Source organism: Ictidomys tridecemlineatus, chromosome 9 (genome assembly GCF_052094955.1).
Source record: "Ictidomys tridecemlineatus isolate mIctTri1 chromosome 9, mIctTri1.hap1, whole genome shotgun sequence".
Lineage (NCBI taxonomy): Eukaryota > Metazoa > Chordata > Mammalia > Rodentia > Sciuridae > Ictidomys > Ictidomys tridecemlineatus.
The window spans coordinates 4,026,504-4,046,983 of NC_135485.1; the positions used below are offsets into that span (position 1 = coordinate 4,026,504).

Sequence of the window (20,480 nt, forward strand, 5' to 3'; positions counted from 1 at the left end):
GTTTGGAAAAATTTGGAGGAAAGACTAGAATGCTATAAGCAGAGTTAATGGGTGATTCTGGTGGGAGATCAGAAGACCAGAATGCTGAAAGGACTATGGAGAGTAAAGGCTGTGCTAACAAGGCTGCAGACAGAAACGAGGACTCTATTGGGAACTGGACTTGTGGCCAATCTCAATATATTCTGGAAAAGAACTTTTCTACATTATGTCCATGCCCAGAGACTTTGTGCAAAGCTAAATTTAAAGGGGATGGACTAATTAATTTGGTAGAGGAAATTTCAAGGCAGCACAGCACTCAGGTAGTGGCATGGATACTCCTGGCTTTTAGCCAGGTTTACTGTGAAAATGGGGAGCAGAAAGCAGAGTGGAAAGATATGAAAAACTTGACCAGAAAAGGAGTGAAGTCCCAGCCAAGAAGAGTACAGTTGCTAGAGATCAGCACCATTAAAAACGAACCAGCAGGGCTGAGGATGCGGTCAGTGATATGTCTGCCTTGCATGCAGGAGTCCTGGATTGGCTCCCCAGCACTGTGGGACCGGGGTGACCAGGGCAATGGGAACAATGCCTTGAGGGCAACTTAGGAATCAGCAGGAACTTCAGACTCCAAGTTGCTATTTGAGACCAGCGGGCCACTGTTGAATCCCCACTCCACCCCACCCCACCCCTGATGGAGTCCCACTGTTCAGCATCAAGGCATTCAGAATGCAGCTCACTGGCTCAAGTTCAAACTGGCAACAGGCACTGGCATCATCTATGTGACACAGTTTTGTAGACATGCAGAATGTAAGAGTTACAGGATCATGGAGGTTGCCAATTAGATTTCAAAACAAAGCCTGGGAGGTCAGGCAACGTCTGGCAGGTCAGGAGTTCCTACAAGCACCTCTGATAGGGTGAAGTGTGAAGTTTTAAGTCAAACTGAAGCTCCATTAGAGACCCCAGTTAAGTTAGAGATGCCAGGAAGTTAGACCAGCTGCCAAAGAAAGCTGCAGGCGGTGGGCAGAACCAGCCCTAGAGAGCATCTATGTGGGCTGCAGCCAGCAAGGCTGTGGGGTGGGGCTGCCCAAGCGCCAAGGAGCTCACTTCACACCACCTTGTGCCCTGGATGCCAAACAAGGAGTTACATGATTTAATGTTTACCCTGCTGAGTTCCAGTCTTTCGTTGGTCCAATTCCTCCTTGCTATCTTCCTGTTCCTCCCTTTTGGAATGGGAGTTTACCCTGTGCCACTGTATCCTGAAAGTACATAACTTGTTTCCTAATTTTTAATAGGGGCTCACAGCTAAGAGTTTGCCTTGACATTTAAAGGAGACTCTGGACCTGGACTTTTGAACAATGATGGACAGTTAGACTGTAGGGGTTCTTGAAGATGGACTAAATGCATTTTGCATCATGGCAGAATGTTGTGGTTTGGATCTTAACAACCCCCAAAACCCACGAGTGTTAAAGGATTGGTCACCAGCCGGTGGCACTATTACAAGAAGCTAGGTCATTAGGGATGTGCCCTTGGAGGAAATACTGGTACCTCAGCCCTTTCTCTCCCTCTTTGCTTCCAAGCCACTAGTAGTTGAGCAGCTTTGCCCCCGCCACGATGCTCTCCCTTGCTTGCGGCCCAAAAATAATAGAACCAACTGACCATGGACTAAAACTCTGAAACTGTGAGCCAAAATAAGCCCTTCTTCCTTGAAGCTATTTTTCTCAGGTATTTTATCACAGCAACAGAAAGACGACTAACATGACCAACGTGCATCACTGAGACAGCCTTCCCCTCAGCTGCTGCCAACTTTTAGGTTGTGAGGCAGAGACCACACTTTGCTCATCTATCGTCTAAAGAGCTCACACTTTACTCAACTTCTGGTTTGGTTGTGACTAAAAGGAATGCAGAAAGGACAGAGGGAACAGGAAGCAAAGCAAAACAGAACAGGCCTGCCCCGAGGAGACACACACACCTGCCTGCCTCTGGGTGTCTTCTGGGCTCCCTCCCTCCAGGGCCTTCCTCCAATGGCAGCTCTGCAAGGAAGCCTGCCGCATCACTCAACTAACCTGGGAAGCGCCTCCCAGCAGTCCCAACCCACCACATGCCTCTTCCAACTCTTCTCCTTCTTTCAGATACCTTTTATATTCTAACACTGCACACAATATGTTTGCTGTTAGCTCCCCAAGATTGCAGGTAGCTCCCCAAATGCAGGGCTCTACTTATTTCTACTCAGGCACTTAACACATTTGATGGAAGAAACGGAACGGGGGTGGGTGCGTGTGAGAGCAAAAAGACATAAACTTAACCTCAAAAGCCTGACCATAAATGCTTCCAGCCGCAGACATCCTCCTCAGTTCTGTTCTTCAGTGCTGGAAATAGAACCCAGGAGTGCTATACCATTGAGCTCTTTTTTGTTTTTTGAGAAAAAGTCTTGCTGTGATGCTGAAGCTGGCCTTGAACTTGCCATCCTCCTGCCTCAGTCTCCCAAGTAGCTAGAACGATAGGCACCAGGCCTCAGGAATTTTTTAGAAGGTGGAAAATGGAAATCAGGTAAATGAATAGGCTTCACAGCTTTAAATTCTCACTGGACATACAAGTTCTGAGAGAGCAAGCTGCCAGGGTTTGGTTTACTCAGGGGCCCCTGTGCCTCTGTCATTCGGCTTGCAAAAGCAAAAGGAAGCCTTCCAAAGGCAGAGACCCGAGTCCTGCTTTGAGACTCTCTTTGCTCAGAGTGGCGGGAAGAGCTCTGGCTCTGTCCATTCTGTGGGATCTGGGCAGGCCTCCCACCCCTCTGGGCCTGCATGTCCTCAGAAGTCGGGTGGGAAGAATCTGTCTGGCCCCAGCACAGGTGAGCTGGGTGCCCTGCCACCCAGATCACCCCCACTCCCTCTCTGACCTCCAGAACTGGTGATCTTCACAGAGCAATGTTTGCCTGTGGCAAAAAGACCTCCCCCCCCCTGAACTGGACTGGAAAGTCCCCAAAAGAGAGGAGGAAGACTTCTGCTGCTTTTCTGGGCTTCAAAGTGCTTGGCACCAAGTGGGCAACCAAATGAATGCAAAAGACACTTGAGCCACAGATTTATGTACCAACAGATAGTGCAGCACAGTGCTTCCCCTGCTACTCCTGACTTTGCATCTATACCTGGACCTTGAGCCAAGCTCACCGTATGCCTATGGTACAGACCCCCTGCCTTGCTGTGCGCTCTGGGTCTGCCTCCTCCTTCTGACCCTGATACCCAGGTGTGCGTAAATAGCCTTCCTCACCTCTCAAAGCCTGGGAGATTCTCCAGAGGTTCCAACAGCCTCCTGGGCTCACCTTCACTGCTCCACCTACCACATTACCAGAAAATTTGCTGGCCCTAATGCCCTGAAAGATAAGGAACTGGCCAGTTAAATTGTGGTGCACCCATACAAGGGAATAGTATGGAGGCAATAAAAGAAGAAGGGTGACTATAGTGTGATGCCAGTTTAGTTAAAATGAGAAAAATAGGAGGAGATAGGTGAACAGGTACTTGCTTATCCATGCAGAAAATACCCCAGAGGAGCCCAGTGGAGCTCGCACTAGAGGTGGCTCCTGGGGAGGCTTGCACTGTGCCAACACCCACTGGTAACTTCTGCAGCTTAACCAGTCATAAACCAGAATAAACTGCTTACAAATAGGTTTCCTTTCCTTGTCTGAACTCCTCATGGGCAAGGACAGTATTGTTTAGGGCTCACTATACTGATAGGCAGGCATGAGACAGGTGTCTAATAAATGTCTATTGAGTTGAATTAAAGCATGTTCAAAAAACATCTTATGCTCCCAGACACCAATGCTATTAGAAACCCTGCGTTTTCATCCTCTTGCTCTGAAACAGATGGACCACTAGCAAGCTTTAAGTGGTGCTCCTGAGACTGACCAGGCACTGCGACAAGGCAGAAGGGCACAGGTCTCAGTCCTGCCTGGTCCTAAACCATCCTACAGTCAACTCTCTCCAGCTCTCGTCCCCAGCTCCAAGCACTGACAAGACCTCTCAGACACCCACACGTCCTCCAGAGCTAAAAGCTTTCAGGAAAACCCAGAATTCTGGTAGCAGGTAAACGTGTCAACATACTAGAAAGCGAAGGAGTGTGGTAGTGGTGTGATGCGGAATCGTGCTTCCTTCCTCCTTTTCTTTCTTCCCAATCTGGAACCAGGTGAAATACAAAGTACATAAAGGAATATTTAAGGAGGAAAATGGGGCAATAAACAACAAATAAGGCTAACAACATTACTGATTTTTCCTCAGTTCAGACTTCAGTGTTGAATGGGATGAAATTCATCCCTTGGGGATCTCTAGAACAGTGATTCGAGTCACCTGGGGCTTCCTGCAATCACAGGCAAGCAGCTGCACACCTAGGCACTGACTCAAAGAATAAGTAAGGCACAGTCCACAGCCACAGGAGCCGACAGTCGGGTGAGAGAGAAGGTGCATAACTCACTTGTGAGACACGGAAGTGCAATTAAAGAGCCACAACGTGCAGGAACATCAAGAAAATGGAGAAATTAATTCTGATGCAGGGTGGGGTGGGTAGGAGAGAAGAGGAATTGAGGGCAGTATCAGGGAAAGGGGTACGTGAAGAGGGCCTCATGGTGTGGGTGGGACTCGCATGCAGGACAGACGGTGGGGCGGGGGGCAGGAGGCACCAGCTGCTCCGCCTCAGATGGCACACTGCTAAAACTCCAACCCTGCCTGTCAAGTTGGCCGCTCCCAGAGAAGGGCCAGGCGCTACTGTGTCCAATCGCAGGCGGAGGAGGCACGCTGCTATGCTGTTTTGGGAAACAGGTTACTGCTTTAAGTGTTAGTTCTGGTGCAATCAACTTAACCTCAAGCCACTTTTAGGAATGTGGCTGAGGACTCAATGATTCCTATTAACAAAACTGTCATTGGGAACCTCCCTTGATAGACTCAACAGAGCTTGCAGCCAGGCCCCAGTTGGCAAGTGCGTCCATCACTGAGCTACATCCCCCCACCCCACGCTTCACTTTTATTTTGACACAGGTCTGAAAGTCGCTCAGGCTGGCCCAGACTTTACAGTCCTCCTGTCTCTGCCTCCCAGGTGCCTGGGATCACAGGCGTGGCCGCCGCCCAGCTGTATAGGCTTCTGCTCTACACAAAGCACACGTATGTTAACATAAAAGAATCCCAAATCCTGTGATTTAATGTAAAAGGTCTTTCCTTTGAAAGAATATCTGCTAATTCAAATTTATAATCAAATCCATTTTCCGTCCTTAAAGGTAAAATCATAAGAACTCTTAAAGACATTTGGGCTAGTCTCCTCAATAGTTGAACCCTATCTTCTGCTGTCTGATACAGCTATTCCTGGTAGTAGGATGAACAGTGGTGATTATACCTGATCCAATCCTGTGCCAAATGCTGACGTGCACAGACATACCTCCTCCAGCTGTCCTGAAGAAACTGGATCATCTTCATAAGCAGGGAACTGACAACCTGCTTTGCAACTGCAAAAATTATTAATTTCTTCCTCACATTGTGCCATTATTTTACAATTTGCTTCTGAGCTTTCTAAATCTATTTCCAGAGATTCATTCATGCTACATTCCAAACATTGATTTTGCTTCCCGACTGGCAAAATCCCAGTTGACTCCTCCTGGGAATCCAGTGATGTCTGAGCACTCTTTTCCATTCCAGACTTTTTTAATCTTGGAAGGAATTTTCCAGATTCAAGTTCTGATTTTCCATAGTAATGGCCTTCTTTCTCTGCATCTTCTTCCAGAGGTTTGAGATCTGCTTGTGGATCTTCAAATACATCAACCTGAGAAGGAATGGGAATATTTACTTCGTCTTTCTCAGATTCAAATTCCGACTCGCTTCCTCCTCCTGGGGACAGTTCAGATGCAGAAATTGGGCGAAAGTGAGTCCTAGGAGAGATCCGAATAGCTCTGTACTGCGTTCTATCAACTCCACATATCCTAGGGTGGAAAGCTTCACTGTCTGAATCAGAGCAGAGGATTGATTTCGGTTTAAAACTGGGGCTGAAAGATGCAATCCCTTCAGGTTCAAATGAACATTCCACATGAAGAACTTGGGAAAATGGATTGCTTAAGTCAAAGGAAGAGAATGAATATTCAAGTCCGGGATCTTCAACTTGAAAGTTACTGCAAGCTCCTAGTAAGTCTTCATGGAAGATAAAAGAAAATCCCTTATTTAATCCATTTTCCCCACTCTTCGGCTGATCATTTTGTTCAAATGACATGAAGGGTTTCCATAACTGCCTATGGCCAGGAGCAAAGCTGTTTCCTGGGGTCATGAAGACATCTGTTCCAGCTATTGTCACAACATCAGACGCTGCACACTGTAACAAGCTTCCTTTTGTGTGACCAGGTGGTACAACTGCCCACTCCCCATCGCTGCTGAAGGTTTTGAGTTCTCCATAAACCCCTCCAAGAATGAATGTGTTCTCTTTATCTTGGGCCACGTCCCAAGGTTTAGAGGGTGTAGTATAATCCCCACCGTCCACCTTTGATAGCTCACTGGAAACAAACGCTCTCTTCTCTAGGTTCTCCTTCTGTCCCTCCCAGAGATGATACTCAGATCGTTGCACAGCTCTACGGGGCTCCTGAAGGGTCTCCATCTTTGCTTCAGCATCCAGACAGCAGCAGTAGTTATTTACATCGGTGGAAAACAACTCGTCATCAATTCTTTCTATTTCTACTGTAGTTGCAGAATTTTCATCTGCCATCTTTGTCCAAATGTCTTTGATAACCCCTGAGCTGTAGCCATCTCCGTGTGGACTGCTTTTACTACATACTTGTGTAGTTTCAAAGTTTTTGTTTTCTGTTTTTTGTTCTAGCTGAATACCACAGACAGATTCTAGCTTAGATCTTTTTTTGAAAACTAATGTAGGAATTTCTCCTGAAGTTCTACTGTTCTGCTGGCAAGTTTCATCTTGCAAAAAATCTAGAAGTTCTTCATCTACATAATTTGACGAGACTCTAGGAACTACATAATTAATATCTTCTGCATTAAACTGTGTGGACTCTTCAAATTGAATGTTTAATGTCTCATTGTCTGAACGTGTTTCTTCTGAATGGGACCATGGACTACAAGTTCTTGTTGAAAGATTAGAACAGTGTTCATTTTCTTCAAAGGCACTATTTTTGGTCCATATTAGTAATCTAGACTGTGTTTTCCCAAGCATATTAGCACTAGAATCTGTATTTTCATTTCCCAAGTTGAGTGTTTCAAAAGAAAATGGTAAAACAGAATTACTGCATTGCACTTCAAACACTGAAAAACAAGAGTTTATACCAGATCCTTCATTAATATCTGAGAAGAGCTCTTGATTGCCAGCAAGCAAGTGTGAATTGAGCATTGTGCCATCCAAGATCGGAGAGAGTCTAATTGGAGAGTCTCCTCCAAAGCTCTCTCCGTCGGCATCGCCGGAGCTGGACGAACAGCACTCCCAAAACTGAGCCAGATTGCCAAGGTCTTGCAGAAACAAGCCCTCAGCACCCACAGAGCTGGTAGAATCTGTCCATATTGCACGTTCCCCTTGCAACTCCACACCATCTAACACTATGCAACATTCTGCCTCAAAATCTGTATTCTCTTTGCTTTTTTGTCGAATCATATTCAAAATCCGACTTTCTCCTTGCATGGTTTCTGAGGCACCAGGATCCAACATGGATTGATCAATATCCACTTCATAGAAGTGTGTTAATTCTGATAGATGAATGTCATCTAGGTATTTGTTGTCCTCTGGTAGAGAACATAATGAGGTCCCAGTGAGGTCAATATCCTCATTTATAACTGCAGGCATTTCTACAAAGTGACCATCAATGAAAGTACCTGCTGCGAGGTATGTTCTGTGAGTATTATTGTTGCTGATACACAGACCATGCACTGACTCAGACAAGTCTTCCACCACCTCTGACGTCAGAGCACTTGACTCTTGTCTGTTTCGGTATGTGGTCTCTAGTTTGCTTTTTCTGCTCAAAGGAACAAAATATTCAGCAATTGGTTCGGTGTACCACAACGGCTCCTCTTTATACTCGGTGTCGTTTCTGCTCTCTGCATACAGGTCCCTCCCTGCAGTGCTGGCTGGATCTCTCCTGCCTGTCTCCTTGGCTGCTCTCTTGCCGCGCTTGCACAGCTGCCTCACAGACCCGCTGCTGCTGCTGCTGCCACCTGCGTGGATGCTTCTCTCTGTCTTGTCACTGTGCTTCAGTGACAGCTTGCTTTGCCCATTCCGCCCTTTTCTATTTCGAATTTCTCGTGCCTTGTGTCTTACTTTGACATATTTCATGGATGCTTTTAATTCTCCCTGATTCCCACTTGAACTTGAGCCTGCTTCACTAGAGCCGGAAGACCAGGAGCGAGGGCGGACCTTCCCTTCAGGTTTGTGCCGCATTTGCTTTCTATACAAGGCAGGCCTTTCTTCAGCAGGGCCACTGCTCAGCTTGTCCTCCTTCTCGTGTCTGCCTCTGCCCTGGGCTTTCTCATGCACAGCAGTGGACACTTCAGAGCGTCTTTCCTTGATGACTTCGCTTTCGCTATTGCAGTCCTTGGGAGAGGATGTGTCTGTGCTTGCTGGGGGGGCTGTGGACGATGAAGAGGAGCTGGAGTAAGAGCAGGCTTTGGACTTGTTCCACACAGTCATGATTTCTTGCAGGCAAACTGGCTTCTCAGAAAGTGGTGGAAATGCTTCGTAGTACCTGAAAAGCAGTGAAGAGTTTGAAATGAGCACTTTGATGTGTTACATGCAGGAAAACAATGCTGCTAGTCAGCAAAATGGAATATTTCATTTTAACAGAGTCAGCACTCACATCATTCAAGAACCATTAGCCAACATGGTTCACAATAAAGTACACTGTACATTAACACTGCCCCATGCGTCAAGCACCTGTTTTGCTGAGCACTGTGATAAGCACTGTACTCTGAAAATAAGTAAAAGGAGAGTTTTTATCTCCAAAGCTCAAATTTTAACAAATACAACATAGTAAGAAAATGTAGTGTTTTTAGTAGGAAATGTTGGAATTTGAATCTCAGGTCAGTCACTTATGCTTATGAATTTAAACTCATTACTTAGTGTTCTGGTCTATTTTCTTAATTGTAAAATGGTGAGCATATGACTTACCTCACCAAGCTGTTGTGAAAGTTATAAATCAATGTAGCTGGAAAGCTAAATGGCACCTGAGTCAACATTATAAGCTCTAAAGCCACATTCCTAAGGTCAAATCCTGGCTCTGCCACTCACTAGCTGTGTGACCCTAGGCCTGTTGCTTAATCTCTCTGTGGCTCACTTTCCTCACTTAGAAAGTAGAGGCAACAATCATTTCTGCCTTACAGAAAAGCACTGCTTATGGGACTGGCCTCGCTCCTGTCACTTTATCTCAGGATGGCAGCACAGTGCCCTGGCCACTGAGGGCACTGCTACTCTAGAGGCAGTGCTCAAGTCACACAGGAAGTGGCTATGAGGCCATGCTTTCAAGGGCCTGGACTTGACCCTCCTTCCCATCTAAGTGAGAGCTGCACAACAGAAACATAATGTTTCCCATGTGCTGGCAGTCTTATTACGAGTGTAAGGAAAAATGAGTGAAGTTAATTCCAATAATACATTTTATTTAACCAAGTAAACCCGTGATATTACCATTTCAACGTCAAATCAATATCAATCTAATGCCATATTAAACACTTCTTTACGTGTTTTCGAAAGCTAGTGAGAATTTTGTATTTAGAGTACATCTCAAGTTGAATGAGCCACTTTCAAGTGCTCAATAGCCTCCCATGGCCTGTGGGTCTGATTTTTGTTTTGGCACTGGTGATTAAACCCAGAGGTGCTTAACTGCCGAGCCATATCCCCAACCCTTTTTTATTTGGAGACAGGGTCTCTATAAGTTGCTTAGGGCCTTATAAAGTTGCCGAGGCTGGCCTTGAACTTGCATCCCTCCTGCCTCAGCCTCACAAGTTGCTGGGATTATAGGTGTGTACCACTGTGCCTGGCTTGGCTGTGGTTATTGTGTTGGACAGCATGGTCTATACAAACCAACTAAATGCATTTTTTCCTTGGGTTTTAGAGGTTCAGAAGATTAAAATAAAATGTATAACAAGAAATCTGCTTATAATGCATATTACAGTAACACTATTAATTTACAAAGAAAGAACTACAAGTACAGGAAACGGGTCTGGTTAAATCAGGGGCCTGCCCATGTTCCCTTTGCAAAAAGAAGTGAGAACCAGGGTTTTCTTGTTATGTGGACAAGAATAATCATAATTTCTTACAACTGTCTCAAAGGACTGTTGTGAATTTCAAAAGTAATAGTACATAAATGGACTCTCTCGGCAAACAGCCACTTTCCTTGTCTCATTCATCTCATAAACATTTATTGAACATGCGTGATATGCACAGAACCCTCTTGTTCACCTCTGAAGAGTTGTCAAGCACTTAATAACTACTCAGTAAATGTTTCCTAAATTATGAAATATGAAATTAAACAGAAGATGACAAACCAAAAATGGAAACCACAGAGTTATTAGTCTGATTTTAACAAAAGCACACTTTTACATACATTTCCACTTGATCCTTTGCTGTAGGGGATAATTCTGCCTCTGGAGAGGGAGACCCCTCTAACTTTTTGTGAATCTTCTCTTCTGTTATGAAACAAAAATTCAGAAAGATTTGTCTTACATCTAGTTAATAAATACCCATATTGTTAAAGTTTCTCATTTAATTTTAAACAGAAATGATACTTAAAAATGAGAACTCTAGACCAATTTATCTTTTAATAAAAATGTGTTCTTCAGTGTGCCAGAAGGAATTTTCTGGCTAAATCACTTTAACATCAGGCTGAGAGGTGAGTTGTTTGTCACCGATATGGTGTTCTAGAGGCGCTTAATTAAAAGGCTGATGTCCCTGTGTACTATTAATTAGACCAGATGGGAAGAACATCTGTTTAGATTCCAAAAATATTTTCTCACAAAATTTTGACTGATGGACTTTATATGGACTCATTTTTAAACAAATACTAATCTGTAAAGAAAATCCTTCATTATAATTAGCTCTGTTACTTGACAAGGTGGCGAGCCAGGGCTATGTCTCACCTCACACAGAAACAACGGGCTATCCTTGTAGCTTAGCCTTAGGTCAAAATCAATTGTACTGATCCTTCAGCAGGAGGCCAAGCTTTAGTGCACAGCAAAGTAACCACGAAAAGGGCAAGGAAACAAGAGCCTCAGCCTTCAGCGTGAGCCTCCTTCTTAGGTCTCACACAGTCATCAAGAAAAGCAGCAATGAGGTTCCCAGACCTAAATGACTTCATGGGCTTGTCAAGTCTGCCTATCTAAAAAATTAAAGTCAAAGCAGAAGTTTCTTCCAAACCTGACCATCTTTAGAGGACTTCACATGGATGGGCAGATGATAACAGTGGGGTAAGGATGGAGGAGGAGAAGGGAATGGTGCTGCTGGTCTCTGAGCGTCAATGTGAAGACACACATGGAGGAATCTTCCTGTCTAGGAAGGCACCAGTGAATTAAGTCCCTCTTCTCTTCTGGGAGCAGGGAACTCTACAAATTTGCTGCCAAGAGCAGTGGCAGAATCCACAACAGGGCCGATGACAGAGTAGAACGCTGGCTTGGTGGGGTATGTTAGGCACAAAGGTTTGCTTCTGCTTTCTTTCTTTCTTTTTTTAAAATTAATTCTACGGTTTTCCTCACTCTAGATCCTGGGGCTATCATACCTGAGTGTGGCCTCTGCTTGTGAACTGCACGCTCACCTTGCTCACTCTGCAGGTCTTTCAGTCTGCAGCAGAGTTCTTCCACCAAGGTCTCGATCCCAGAGCTCTGTGAGATGACAGAAAGACCAGGGGTTACCTCTGGGTTCAGCAAAGCAGGCATCTGTACACTTCTGTTTAACACAGAGGTTTGCAAATCTCAGACGTTCCAAAAGAAATATCATCAATACTTTAATGAAGAGCAGAGTTTAAAAATTACACAACTGCAGACCTAAACGATATTTTTTACTATTGAAAGACATTAAGTGGAACTTACTAACAAAATGTGGAAACATTAATGTATCTCCTAGAATGGCTTCTATCTTCCCAGAGGCATATCACTTTGCTCATTAAGACAGATCAAAGGCCTAACTGCCCAAAGCCAGTCACCAACAAAAAGAATCTAAGTGAATCAGATTAAGAACATATGAGAAGGGGATGGGGTTATGGCTCGGTGGCAGAGTGCTTGCCTAGCATGTGTGAGGCACTGGGTTCGATCCTCAGCACCCCCATAAAAATAATCAAACAAATAAATAAAGGTTGGGCTGGGGATGTGGCTCAAGCGGTAGCACGCTCGCCTGGCATGCCTGCTGCCTGGGTTCGATCCTCAGCACCACCTACAAACAAAGATGTTGTGTCCGCTGAAAACTAAAAAATAAATGTTAAAAAAAATTCTCTCTCTCTCTCACTCTTTCTTTAAAATAAACAAACAAACAAATAAATAAATAAATAAATAAAGGTATTGTGTTCATCTACAACTAAGAATATTTTTAAAAAGAAGAAGAGGAACATATGTGACGTTGGGTGTGATGGCTCCTGCCTATAATTCCAGAAACTTGGGAGGATGAAGCAGGAGGATGGGAAGTTCAAGGCCAGCCTCAGCAACTTACTGAGACCCTGTCTCAAAATTTGAAAAAAGGAGACAGGGAAGCTGAGGATGTGGCTCAGTAGCAGAGCACCCCTGGGTTCAATTCCCAGTTCTAAAAAGAAAAGAATTTATGTGAGTACTACCTTGTACAAACTCAATGCAAAGAAAATTTTAAAACCTCATCTTGGTCCTCTAGGAGCTCACAGTCTAATACAAGAGGTGAAAAAAAAAACATTTTTTAAGTGAACTCTTCATGACGGCAACAACAAGAGCAGCCCAGACAAGTGGCTGCTGGGAGCCAGCGCGAGGGCCTTGTTTTCTCTGTAGGGTCCCACAGGTACAAGCCTCTGCTAAGAACAGGGGCAGGACTGCAGAACACCAGGAGGAGCCTGGGAGTGAGGGGGTGGAAGGAGGAGTCAGGTTTTGGAGAAAAATGAATGCTGGACACAGGCACAAGCACGTCTTTCACTAAGCAGACTTCCAAACTTTGTGAATTCTCGATTTCTCACAAGAAAAAAGGATCTTCTACAATGAATAAAAAAATGAATGTGGTTTTAGGAACTTTTGATTTATTCAGTGGGCAAAGTCCTATTTAAGTTGGCATCAAGTATCTTTCGGTGAGCACAATCAAACAGATGCACATGACCCAGCCCAGCTGTCACTGGGCCTAGGGAAGCTAAAAATAGAACTTTACCTCATTCACTTAACCCAAAATGACTCAGCACAAGTATTATAGATATCCTAAAGGAGAAACTGCAGTTATATAGTTTGAGCAGCAAGAAACAGATTCCACTGAAAAGGGATAACTGCAAACATTCAGTTACCCTCTATGCACATCACACCACAGTTTTAACGGGGAGACAGGAAAACAGGCCAGACAAGAGCTGCCGTCCGTTAAAAAAACACTCTTAAAACCCAGGCCAGATGTTAGTCATAAATACCGGTCAGCTTGACAATTCCATTAGAGAGGGTCTGCTTACCATGATGTTCAAGGTGTGACAAGGACGGCAGTTATATTCCCTCTTCCGGATCAAACAACTGACACCGGGGTCAGCTGACCTGCCGCACAACACTCTGAGCTGCAAGCCCATGTCACTGTGCTGTAAACCCTGCGGTCTCCAGTGCAGGACACTGAGCCTCCAGGGACTGCGTGCTAGGCTTCCTTCAATACTAAAATGGGCTGCCATGTAATAAGCTACCGCAGAATGACCACTACCACCCAGGGACTCCGTGGAGGATTGTTATGCTGTGTCTCGGACACCAACTACACATATACCATGTTGATCTGTATGTGAGAACAAAGGTATATACATACATGCACGCACAGACTGATATGTGTATATATACATATATTTGTTTTCATATAAATAAGTAAATATCTATGATGCTTTCCTATATAAATAGCAAGAGACAAACAACTTACTTCTTACCTTGTGTGCAGAAATAAGCTTTACCAACCAAGTTTTGCTTTTCTTTCTTAACTACCTGCAGTATCCTATTTAAATTTTTAAAAAATATATTTTTAGTTGTTGATAGTCCTTTATCTGTTTATTTATATGTGGTGCTGAGAATCAAACCCAGCGCCTCCTACATGCTAGGCAAGTGTGCCACAAACCCAGCCCCTGTTTATGTGTTTTTAATGAACAATTAGGCCACTACATTATCATGATCATGACTGAGAAGCTCAAAAGGACATCAGAAACGGGCATCATACTCTGTTGTGTCCTGGGAGGCAAAGTGTTAATTCAGAACTATTAAGGAGAAATTTCACTCACTTTCCCAATTATGCCATAAGCTAGAAGAATTTTAACATTCATATTTCATAGTAGGCCGAATCCATACAGCATTTAAGAACACTGCAGCCTACAGCATCCTAAGACACAAGGAGAGCACAGCGCCCAGTCTTTAGTAACAACTCTGAGGGTCACAGGCTGGGGAGAAACCCAGACCTCTGTTGATGAGCTCACCTTGCTTTCCCCACCGCGTTGATAACAGAGGGTGCCCACTACTGGTGGGTATCCAGCAACACAGAGGCACACCAGGACGCAAGTCAGCACTCCAGACCTGCAGAGCAGCCGGCTCTGCACAGGGACCAGCTGGCCTCCAGAGCTGTCCAGCAAGTGCCCATAGGAGTCAGTGGTGGCCAGACCTGCTCACCACACACGCTCACCCACTGCACGAGCGGTCACAACCCCACCGCCAAGCGGCCGTGCAGAAGATGACAGCCTGTCCTTCCAGAGTGCATGGGCTGCTCACCTCCTTCTCAGGCAGCAAGACCAAGGCAGCTGCATTTGGGCTCCGGGTTCTGCAAACCTCGGTCTGAATGCCTGCCCTGCCATGCCCGGAGGCGGCCAAGCAGTTGGGCGCGCATCAGAGCCCCTGTCACCCTGCTCACTTAAATGTGAGTTTACTTCTAGATTTTGTATGTCTTTCACTTTCCAGAACTCAGTTTTGGATTCATCCCTTCAAAAATGCCTTCAGGGCTGCTGTAGCTCAGTGGTAGAGCGCCTGCCTTGCATGTGTGAGGCACTGAGTTGGATTCTCAGCACCACATAAGAAAATAAATAAAGATATTGTGTCCAACTACAACTAAAAAAAAAAATAAAGCCTTCAGGTTTTCCTGCTTTGAGTTTGGGGTGAGAAGTGGGAATGCGCACTAACCAGACGCGGCTCGGCGCACCCCTCTGGGTCCCACCTGAGCAACTTGGCTGAGTCCTTTTCTCTGACCAACACTGGGTCCTTGACAGCACCCACTCTGCTCTGTGGTTGCAAGCGAGGTGAAGGACAGTGACATAATGGAGACCAAGCCTGGGCCAAAGCGCAGCTCATGTCTGGTACTTCCAGAGATTCTCGTTGCTCCTGACAGTTCCTACTGTTTCCTACCCTGCGACATATCAGTGCTTCTCCACCGGCTGCACACTTCCCGTCCCTTTAAATTTGTGACATAATCATCACTGCAATGGCCTGCTCTGCTCATTATCTGTCCTCTGCATACCCAGAGGCTTCTGCTGCTGCGGAAACCTTCCCACAGCCCACTCATCTGGACGGAAGAGTCCCTATGTGCTGGACAGTGCCCCCGCCCCTCCCCTGTGACCCCTACCCAGTACAATACTCTGGCACGTAACTGCTGGTTCCATTTGGACACTGAGAAGTAGAATCAAAGAGATCTAGGTGTGAAGCCAAGGTGAACCACACTGATCGTACAGAATCCACGGGCCTACTGCAGCCTCAGTCTCTACATTGGGAAATGGTCACTGGAATTTCTGGAACGGTCCCCATTTCTTTTTCCCTCCTGTTCACCATTTCTTTTCTTTTTTCTTCTACTTCAGGTGTACACTCCAAACCTTCAACTCAGTTTTTCACATCAATTGTGCTCACAATCTCTAAGAGATCATCTTGTCTCTTGACTGTTTCTTCTTGAAAGCAACCTCTGTGAGAGAGCAACCCCACCCTCCGTCGTCACCAGTACCCAGCAGCTGGGAACAGAGAGGGACAGGATCTGCAGGAGTCCACTGACTTCATCCAGTCCCTGATTTTCATTATGGAGTGCCCATGTTTTCCCTCAAGGGTGTCTGATTTCTCAAAGCCCAGAACCTGCCCCTTCGATCCCTCTACAAAGTAACTGTGAAGACAAAGCCTGCTATTCTGGTGCTCCAGTGAACCTGACTGCTGGCACTCACCCCTGGTGGGGTCCCCTCACACCGTGACAGGGCTTCATAATGACTATTAGCAAGCAGGACACACTCCTGCTTGGAATGCCGACTCCTAGGCTCCACCTGCCATGCAGAGTGGGGTGGCAGCTCATAGCCCTGCTGCTGCAATACCAGTTCCTCGAGGAGTGCCACCCCGCCCTGCCGCTACAGCTGCACGGACGGCAGCAGGACCAACACAAGAACTTCCCAACTGAGCGTGCACTAACCTATACAATCAAGAGCAAAGGCAATGGGTGCTTAAAGCCCCCAAGTCTTGAGTTCTCCGTCCTGCAGCCACACCAAGGCAAAGGCTTCCCAACCACAGCTTCCCCATGGCTGACTGTGACGGCGTTTCAGACTCCAGACTGATTTCTAAGGCAGAGCTTGGGGAGGAAGAGGAAGCCCAGTCACATGCTGAAGGGGAGGCCACTGGCGGCAGCGTACTGGGCAGCAAGGGTGCATTCCATACTTTAATGATTAGCTTTTTAAGTTTTATTAAAACATTTAGAACAAAAGTAATGTTACAATTAAGTCAGTAAACGAGCACCAACATAGAGGACTAAGGGCAAGACTGGGGTCCCAAACTCATGCCTTCAGAGGCCAGGAAAAGAATACCAAGATTAAAGGCCCCCAAACCCAAAGCCATTGCTGCTAAGGACATAGATGGCAGACTTCTGGAATGACAAAGGAAAGCATGTCAAGAGTTATGAGGAGAAGTAGAGGGTATCACTGTGCTATCCGTAATGATAAAGCTGACATGATCAAGTTTGGAAAAAGATAACTGTTTTGAATCATGTTCAGTAGTGTGATGTATGCAAAGAGAATCTTTGCATGATGATCTGGACTCATCAGACATCCTGTGATGTGTGTGGCTGGACAAGTTACTTAACTTCTCTGCACCTCTATTTCATCATCTACAAAGAGAAGGAAACACTTCAATTTGAATTAAGTCCTTCAATGTTCCTATTTCATTGTAGCATCCTGTTGACATAAGCAGACCCTATTTTTTAAAATCGCCCCATTTCTTACTTGATCCTGGAGATAGCAGTCTTTCTTCCTTTCAGATAGCTGTATTCCTTCAGGAAGAACTAAACTCCCTGAACAAGACTCAGACCCAAAGGCTTGGCTCTGGGTTGAGGGTCTGGATACTCGTTTCTTAAAAAAGAAGGCACAAGAAGAGTCCATGTCTGTCTGTCTGGTTAGGTCCTGACTTCCATCAAATACTGCAGGCTACGAGGCTTCACAACAGCTTTTCAAAACTAGTGATGAGGCAAACTCCTGTGGTCCCGACTACTCGGGAGGTTGAGGCAGGAGGATTACAACTTGGAGGCCAATCTAGACAAAGTAGTGAGACCATCTCAAAATAAAATAAAGAGGCTGGGGGTATGGTTAGTGGTGGAGCATTTGCCTAGCAGGTGCGAGGCCCTGGTTCAGTCTCCAGTAACACACACACACACACACACACACACACACACCAAAAAACAAACAAACAACTGACTTCAATGTAGCAAACTGATACACTAGAGAAAGCACTTTGGGAGCAGCATGGCCAGGGCCCCAGGGCCCCTCCGCTGCACTCCTGTGATAGCCAACAACCCCAAACTCTTGTGAGTGACTCAGTGCTAAGAAAATAGATGAGTGCTTCACAGTTTCTCAATGGACAATTAGTTAGGAATGAAAAGAAATAATAAGAACGATTACTAACAGATAAATTTTAAAATGTTAACTAAAAGAGGAATATTGCAGAATATACGTATACAGTGTGGTACCATTTAAATAAAGTTATAAACATCCAAAATAATGCTCATATCTGCACACAACTTCAAGCAATATTTAGTAGAAATAGAAACATAACAGGAAAGACAGATGCCAAGTCAGGTCCTGAGGACATGAAGGCCGGGCCAGCAGGCCAGGGAGCATGCCAGCGTCCGTCAACCCAGCCTCTGTCCAAGCCCTCTGCCCCTCACTCCCCCGCTCCTGTAGTCGCCCCACCTGCTTCATTTCACATCCTGACTTTCTAACATTCGAAAGATCAGGAAATTTCTCAGAAAAAATCCCAATTTTCCACCTTTTTCAAAGGGAAAGCAGAAACTCTGGGTCAGATAAATGAGTAAGAAAGAGATGCCTGGGCTGGGGATGTGGCTCAAGCAGTAACACGCTCGCCTGGCATGCGCGGGGTGCTGGGTACGATCCTCAGCACCACATAAAAAAAATAAAATAAAGATGTTGTGTCCACCAAAAACTGAAAAATAAATATTAAAAAAAAATTCTCTCTCTTAAAAAAAAAAAAAGAGATGACTGAAGGCCTAGTCAACCCTGGACACCCACAAACACTGCCTGGACTCCCAGCCACTGGGGAGGAGGCTGAAGCAAGAGGATGGTGAGTTTGAAGCCAGCCTGGGAAACTTATAAAGACTGTCTAAAAAACAAAAAGGGCTGGATGCAGCTCAGGGGGTAGAGTCCTTGCCTCGCATGCGTGAAGCTACAGATTCAATTTGCAGTACCAAAAAAAAAAAAACTAAGCCCAGCTAGCTCTCTCATGGAGGCACCATCCCACACAGGCTCCTTCCTGGGGACTCTGCTCCTCACCAACAGGGAATTCCAACCTTGCAGCTGCCTAGACCAAGGAGCTGACCTCAGGCCTCTACTCCTTCCTCTTCTCTACCCATGCACAATTCTGCCAGCTCTGCTTCAAAGTGTATCACAGACCAACCAGTTTCCACCTTCCTGTCCCTTCTGGGTCTCTCAACTGGTTCCCCCAGTCTGCCCTCTGTCCCTCACGTACCCGGCCTCAGCCACCCTGTCTAGTCTCTACACACTGCCACACGCCCTGATGTACATCTGCACCAGGCTGCACCACCCTCTCCTCCAAACCCTCTAATGCTTTACAGGGCCTTTAGCTCTGTCTACATGCCAGAGAGCCAAGGCCAGGCTTCCTTGGGCAGGGCTGGCTATGACTACACAGCAGGAATGTGTGTCCTTTGCTCTTATAACCACTGGCTGCTCCTCAGGGGCCTGGCCTGAAGAGGGAACAGGCACCACTTCTCCCAAGTACAGAGCACGTGTACACAGGGGGCCCACACAGCTCAAGTCTCAATAAATGCTACTCATCATTGTTTGGTGTTCTTATTACACAGAAAGAATTAGATTAAAAATGCTCGTGCCAACAACATACATGGTCAAGATCTGCTGTGAAAACGAGCTGTCACGAGACACCTTCTCTTGTACATGGCCCTGTAATGCACACAGACAACCCGTGCAAAACATGGAGGTGAGTTCTGCACTTCTAATGACAAAAAGAAGTTCCCAGAGGGCTCACCTGGATGGAAGAAGCTGAGCAAGTGAAGGCAGAGCCCTGCGCCCAGGGCGTGGGTGCTCCGCAAGGCCCTCTGAACCCAGAGCCTGGTCTGCTGGCTGCAGCAGCAGCACTGCTCCAACACTCCCGAGGTGAACTCAGTCACCCTGCACTTGGCGTTGGCCACCCCCAGACAGGGCCACACCGCATTTCTAATCTTCTAGCCACCCCAAGTGCTGATGATGGGCCAGCTTCAATTAAATCTTAGGGGCCCAATAAAAACAGAACAGAAATAAAATTAATCATTAACAACAAAAACAAGCAAACAACTTAAAAAAGCCCTAACTTTGGGAGTAGGGAAAATAGAACCAGGTAAACTTGAGGAATTCAAAAAACAATGGCTGGGGCACACTTCAGAATTCTGTTTCATAGTTTTTTAAAGGGGGAAAGGGAGGGAGGCCTGGATTTATACAGCAATTTCAGGCATGAGCCACGCCCACTGATAAAAACTATCAGACAGCTTGCATAACATCACTTAATAAAATCTACGCATCTGGCGGAGGGCTGGAGTTATCTATTATCAAGTCTCAGTACCATTCCTCTTTAACAGACTCCACTTCTAACCACAATCAATGCAAAGTGTGTTACAGAAAGTGAACACCCAGGAGACCTGCATGTTATTTGTTATTTGCATGTATAAATAAAAGGGGATTTGGCAAAGGCAGCTTTAGCGGGGACCCAAGGACTAGAGGTCCATCAAAGGTCATGACCCCAGAGGATTGACTCTTCAACAAGAGCTTAGGGATACTCATAGGTGCTGCCAAACTCTCCTCCAAGTACAAAAATGCATTTGACACCCCTGAGTTGCCATTCAGTTCTAGTGATGCCTCTCAGATATAA

At 45.7% G+C, this 20,480-nt stretch overlaps 1 protein-coding gene across 12 annotated transcripts in view; it reads right to left on the bottom strand.

The window, feature by feature from the left end:
• Positions 1-20,480, bottom strand: part of Kiaa0232 (KIAA0232 ortholog) — an 81,070-nt gene that overhangs the window by 11,181 nt on the left and 49,409 nt on the right. For 4 of the 12 annotated variants that reach the window (XM_078020978.1, XM_078020979.1, XM_040292693.2 and 1 more), the window contains 4 exons: positions 11,693-11,795; positions 10,526-10,607; positions 5,347-8,671; positions 4,068-4,139 (listed from right to left, as the gene is read on the bottom strand). In XM_078020978.1, the coding sequence (XP_077877104.1) occupies positions 4,068-4,139; positions 5,347-8,671; positions 10,526-10,607; positions 11,693-11,795 (3,582 nt within the window). Of the gene's footprint in view, positions 1-2,279; positions 2,466-4,067; positions 4,140-5,346; positions 8,672-10,525; positions 10,608-11,692; positions 11,796-20,480 lie in introns of those variants that run through there. The other 8 variants (XM_078020983.1, XM_078020985.1, XR_013425658.1 and 5 more) reach the window with 7 other exon arrangements.